The 6,227-nt window shown below is 44.3% G+C and overlaps 1 protein-coding gene across 3 annotated transcripts in view; it reads right to left on the reverse strand.

Annotated features, from left to right (window-relative positions):
* Zzef1 (zinc finger ZZ-type and EF-hand domain containing 1) overlaps positions 1-6,194 on the reverse strand; it is a 125,611-nt gene extending 119,417 nt beyond the window's left edge. For all 3 annotated transcript variants that reach the window (XM_052194389.1, XM_052194388.1, XM_052194390.1), the window contains exon 1: positions 5,573-6,194. In XM_052194389.1, coding sequence (XP_052050349.1) covers positions 5,573-5,926 — 354 coding nt within the window. In that variant the 5' untranslated portion in view covers positions 5,927-6,194. The remainder of the gene's footprint in view (positions 1-5,572) is intronic.
* Between the last annotated feature and the right edge of the window lie 33 nt (positions 6,195-6,227).

Consider the following 6,227-nt stretch of genomic DNA (forward strand, 5'->3'; position numbering starts at 1 on the left):
CCCAGGTAGATTTCTGAGTTCGAGGCCAGCCTGGTTTACAGAGTGCGTTCCAGGACAGCCAGGACCACACAGAGAAACCCTGTCTCTCGAAAAAACAAAAAACAAACAAACAAACAAACAAAAAAACAGGGAAACACAGCCAGACTGGCCCTTAACTCAGTTTCACAACATGGCAAATTAATAAAAATGAGATCTAGTCATCTTAAATTCTCACCTCAAAGTCATCTGTTACATATGGTGGCAAAAGCCTTTAATCCTAGCACTTGGGGAAGCCGAGGCTAGTAGATTTCTAAGCGTTTAAGGCCAGCCTGGTCTACATATAGAGTTGTAGGCCAGTCAAGCTACATAATGAGATCCTGTTTTTAAAACCAACCAACCAACCAAGTCATCTGCTATCTGCTATCAGCATCCTATACTGAGCACTTTGTCCTGCCCTAAAACCTACATGTCTTTCTAGAAGTGTGCGTACGTTAGGAGCAAAAACTTCTAATCTCTGATGTCAAATAAAAATTTCATATCCTATCTCTCCCTCCCTCCCTTCCCCTGTCTTTTCTACAAGGCATCTATTAGATACTTCTTTCAAACAAACCCTAGAGTTTTCCCCCCTGGACCACACCCAGTATAAGAAAAGGTGTGCTGTATTATTAAGTGATAATCTAGAAGACTTTGGTCCAAGGGCCAACTCTAAGGACATCTTTATGGCATCACCTAAAAGCACTAAGGTCACTGGAATGAAGTAGATAGGTGGGTGGGCATGGACGCCAATGCAGATTAGAGGCCAAGGAACAAATGAGCTGAACCTGGAGAGTGCTACGTTATAAGGAGGAACCATGCACAGCCATAATAACCTGTGCTGGTAAAGAGAAATAAAGGAAAATAGCTTGTCATTTTAATTGCTACTAAAAGACATTTTATTATTTTATAAATCCTTTAAACATATTAAATGTCCAATACATTTTCAAAACATCGATGTAAAGCAGAATTAAATACCTAAGTATACACAAGTATATATTTCAAGTATAAAACCAAGGTTGTTTTGAAAGCACAGAATCAAACACACGGCTGATATTAACCTTCTCTAATATAACTACACTTCACTTATAGACAGGATGAAAGGATAACCACCATGAAACTGTCACCACCCTGTTTTTAAACTTTGGCTCTGATTTCACTTTGTGTTAGAACTGCTCTCTTCAATTAACCAGGAAGAAGGGTCACCAGATCTTGGTTATCAACCCAAATCACCACTCCTCCCTCTCAAGTCTGAAAATGGTATAGATATTTCAAGAATAAGGCTTCATGGTCTTTTAGTCCTCCTGGAATTACAACAGCCTGTCCTCCTGTAGAATGATAGGAAACGTAAGGACTTTATTATTATCTTTGAGACTGAAAAATCACAGAGAACCAGATCCTTATGGGGAAAGGGGCAATGAATGATTCTGGGTGGTTAGAACCACACTTTAAGAGTTAGTGCTGACACTCATTTTAATACCCCTTATGCCAGGCGGTGGTGGCCTGTAATCCCAGCACTTAGGAGGCAGAGGCAGGCGGATTTCTGAGTTCGAAGCCAGCCTGGTCTACAGAATGAGTTCCAGGACAGCCAGGACTACACAGAGAAACCCTGTCTCGAAAAAAACAAAAAATCCAAAAAACCAACAACAACAACAAAAAAAATCCAAAAAAAACCAAAACAAACAAACAAACAAAAAATAGTCCCCTCCTTTTTGAGGCAGGGGTTTGGATTGGAGGGTGACTTGGCTATGACATCTGTTACCCTACTGATGGCTAGGGTTGACTCAGCTGAACTGGCTGGCTTTATGTGTGTCCCAAGCTGTGCACTTGGTCAAAAGTACCATTTTTTTCCGAATAGAGGAGGACTGTTCTTAGGGAGTAGCTGAAAACTCATGCAAGAATCTCCAAACAAACTCTCAAGGTGGGGTTTCACTCTGTAACCCAGGCTGGTCTCAAAATCACAGTAATCTACCTGTTTCAGTTCCCCAAGCGCGGGTATTACAGATGAGTCACCGTGACCAGCTCCAAAATGAATTTCTCTTATTTGAGTCTCTGAGCCTTGCTGAGTTCTCAGGTTTGGCCCTTACTTTCCGACTCAGTTTGGTGGCTGTTGTCATCCATTTGCCTCACAGCCTCACAGAGTTGACTGGTCAGTCATCAGATACCACGTATTTGAACAGTTATAAAGAGAGAGAGAAGATAATGCTAGGATTATGAAACTGACTTTCAAGCATACCCTTTGGGAGCTCAGAGCACACATACTCTTAGAAGCCTGTGGTACAGCTCTAGATTCTTACAGGGTTTATTTTTTTTACACAAACAAAATAGCAATATCTAGTATCTTATAAATCATCAATTCTTGGTGTTGGGCTAAGAATTCCTTAATGTTAATTTCTGTCATACAGGTGACATGATTATACCTTTCTTAGGAGGACATAACCAGCCCCCCCCCCCCCCCCCCCCGGGGTAGGACACACCTTTGATCCCAACACTTGGGAAGCAAAGGAAGTCAGATCTTTGTGAGTTCAAGGTCAGCTGGGTCTGTATATCAAGTTCCAGGACAGTCAGGACTACAGAGAGACCCTTTCTCAAAAAACCACAACCAAAACCAAAACCAACAGCAAAACTCCAATTTCCAAACTCCTTGCTAGGTTACTGGACTCAAATTCTTGGCCTCTCTCTTCGGCTCATAGCCCTGCATTTATGACCTAGCCTAAACAAGTCTCACATTTGCTCTCTTCCTCAGTAATTGAACCTCAAATTTAGTTAAATATAAGGCCATGGGATGAAGAGCTTTCCCAGATTTTCTTATGGCTAAGTGCAGCCACTAGGCTAGGTTTGCGCCTGTGGGAGGTGAGCGCTACTGAAGAGAATGGCAAGGTCTTGTCCTTGCTTTTCTCTTTTCTACTTGTTGGAACATAGAAAGTGATGGAAGGAACAAAATGGGCGGCTACATGAAAAGAACCTATGAGGTATACAGCACAACACAGATGCAGCTAGGCCCCTGGTAATTTTGAAATACAACACCAGACTTGATTGCCTACCTGGATAGAAAGCAGTTTCTAGCTCGTTGCAGTGGTGCACACCATAGGCTCAGCATTCAAGAAATTGAAGCAGGAGGATCACAATGAGTTCAAAGCTACCTTGGCTTACACAGTGAGTTCTAGACCAGTGGTGACTATAATGAGACCTTAACTCAAAACAAAAGCGCAACAAAACATTTTTGCTTAATCCACCAATATAGACAGCTGGAGGGATGGCTCAGCAGTGAAGAGTACTGCTCTTCCAGAGGAACGAGGTTCAATTCCTGACATCCACAAGACAGCTCATAGCCCTCCATAGTTCTAGTTCCAGGGGATGTAACACTGCCTTCTGGCTCCACAGGCACCAGGCACGCACTAGTGCACACCCATACACATAAAATAAAATAATATGAAAATAATAATTTAAACCATTGGTATATTAGGTTTTGTCTCTTTGGGTTTTAAAAAATTAATTGTTATTTATTTATGTGTGTGTATATGTGTACTTGTGTGGAGATGCAGTTGGAGGCAGAAGTAGGTGTTGGAGCCGCTAGAGTGGAAGGTATAGGCAGCAAGTGTTAGGAACTGAAGTCAGTCCTCTGAAAGAGTAGCAGGGTTTTTTTTTTTCTACCCCAACAGACCATAAAGCATTTCTAGATTCTCTGTCTAGTAGATATCTGAAGATGTAATTCCTCTCTTCCTGAAAGTACTGCTCCTTCCTCCTACACATTGTCTTCTTGCACTTTCAGATCTCCACTGAAATAGTGTTGGAGGCCCCTTATTTGAGACCTTAGATGAGATTACATAAATTCCTCTATTTTCTATGCTTTCTCTTGGCTCACAGCCACCACACCTTTAACTATTAAATTAGCACCACTGTTCTACTCTACCTCCTATTCTGTAGAAGCTCCCGTCTGCTTGTTGAACTGTCATCTGGAGGGCTGGTATTCAGTCAGTGAATAATGCCACAACCCTTGAGGGATCCTTCTCAGGTGGCTCAGTGGATTTCTTGACCTTATATTACATGATCTCTGTAAACTCCATGGATAATTCTGTTCCTGTCAAGACACTCCCACAGTGTAAAAGCTGTTTGTCTTTGTTTGCCTTTAAACAAATCTGAGAAGTGTCACCTTTTGATCAAGTCTGCATAGTTCTTTCTACCATGGGTTCATATTCTCATAAAAGATGTGGGTAGTAAGTGAAAGTATTATGAATATTCTAGGATTTTTTTTTTTTTTGAGTCAGGGACTTGCCTGCCTTTCTTGCCTCAGCCTCTCAAGTTTGAGAAAACACGTATGTGTGCTTCCCATGAATATCTGGGAATTTTAATAAAGCCCTTTCACTAACTGTGTGTGGTTATAATGTGAATGCATATGTTTTACACCTTTGAGAGAGTCCTTCTCAAAAACGAGTGTAGCCCAGGCTATACTCAAACCATGTAGCTAAAGAGGGTCTTGAATTGATCCTCCTGCTAGTGTCTTTCAAAGTCTGGTATTACAGTCTTGTATCAGCATATTTTTGAGAATTAGAATGCATTAAAGGCAGTTTTTTGAGGGAAACTTACAAAATATATTATGTAGGCATTTTTATCATTTGCAAACGACATTCCTGAAATATTTTAAGAGTCTCAGATTTAGGGGAAACAGAACTTTTAAATGATGTTACAAGTGACTGTTGGTCTCTTGTTTACACACTAACCATCCAATGACTAACAGCTTTACGTGGCTTACTTGTTAAACACCTTTTGTCCTAACATTGTGGAATTATTAAGACTTCAGGGAGCAGGATAATAGGGACCTATGGGGGTGGGGTAGGAATCAAGAGGTTTGTGAGATACTCTCAATTTTGCCAGTGAAATAATTTATAGGGTAACTCTGGGTCAGTTTTTTTCCAAACGAGAAATTTCATAAGTACAAGAAATCTAATGCTTCCCTATCAACTTTAGGTCTTATAAGAGTTTAAATGAGACTGGAACAAGTTCTTAAAGGGTGTAAAATCAAGTGTGTACTTGTAAAAAACAAACAAAAACCTAGTATTTTATATTCAAGAGTGGCTTGTAGAATGAGTCTTTTCAGTGTAATGTTACCCTCCTTCCACATTAGACTCAGATGGTTCTCTACAAAATTGCTGCACAGGCCAGTAAAACAGAATGGTTTTCATAGCCACTCCCTTGATCTTTGCACATCCTTTGTGATTTCTCATAATCGTCCCACCCTGATAAGTTCCAGCAAGCAACTAAGCCTGTCAACTGCACAAATGTCTGCCTACCACATGCAGAGACTTTTTGGCTTGCTCCTCTCTTTAGAGCAAAACTAATGTAACCTGGACTTTCCACACCTCTGGTAAAGACGAGAGACGTAGCAAAATTCCGGAGTGATGTACTCCGAATGAGTTCGGGCAACCCCATACTTCCATTCTAAGAACCCGAGGACCCTAAATGGCTTCCTGGCTGGCCTCCGCAGAGCAACCGCCCACCTCTGCAGGACCTCATCCGCGACCACCCTGCTCCCGCCCCGCAGTCGCCAGCCAGCCCTGACCTCCTCGAACTGCTCGCCCGAACATCCAGCGCCGCGAGCCTCCAGCAACTCCCGGAACTGCTCCAGGGTGACGGACTCTTCACCGCGGCCCAGCCGCTCTTCCAGCCAGCGCAATAGCGCGCCGTGGTGCCTCGATACCAGGGATTCGCAGGGAGGTGCCGGCCGCAACGCAGCCGCTGCCTCTCGCAGCCGAGCGGGTTCCAGCAGTGCAGCGGCGGAAGGCAGCGCCGCGGCCGCAGGGCCGGGGCCGGGGGTCGTGCCAGAGTCGGCAGCCCAATCCTGATGTGGGCTCCAGCCCTCACCCCCGGCGGCCGCCGCTTCGTCTTCGCTGCTGTTACTCGGAGCGTTCCCCATGGGGTCTCCGTCTTGGGTGGGTGCTCGGGGGTGTCGCCGCCGCCGCCTCCCAGCCACGACCTGTCAACCTCCGACAGCTCCAGGCGGGCGGGGACGGGGTGGAGACCACAGCGGTGGCAGCGACTTCCGGCTTCCTGGCTGTCGAGCGAGGCCTGATGTCGCAACGGAGCCGTCAAGCGGATTCTATTTGCTCACGACAGCTAGATGAGGCCCAAGAACTCGCCTGTTAACGTGTAAGTCCGCGTCCAGCCTCCTTTGCCGCCATCTTTGTTGAGGGCGGATAGGTGGTAAGCCAAGACGG

Source organism: Apodemus sylvaticus, chromosome 10, assembly GCF_947179515.1.
Source record: "Apodemus sylvaticus chromosome 10, mApoSyl1.1, whole genome shotgun sequence".
NCBI lineage: Eukaryota > Metazoa > Chordata > Mammalia > Rodentia > Muridae > Apodemus > Apodemus sylvaticus.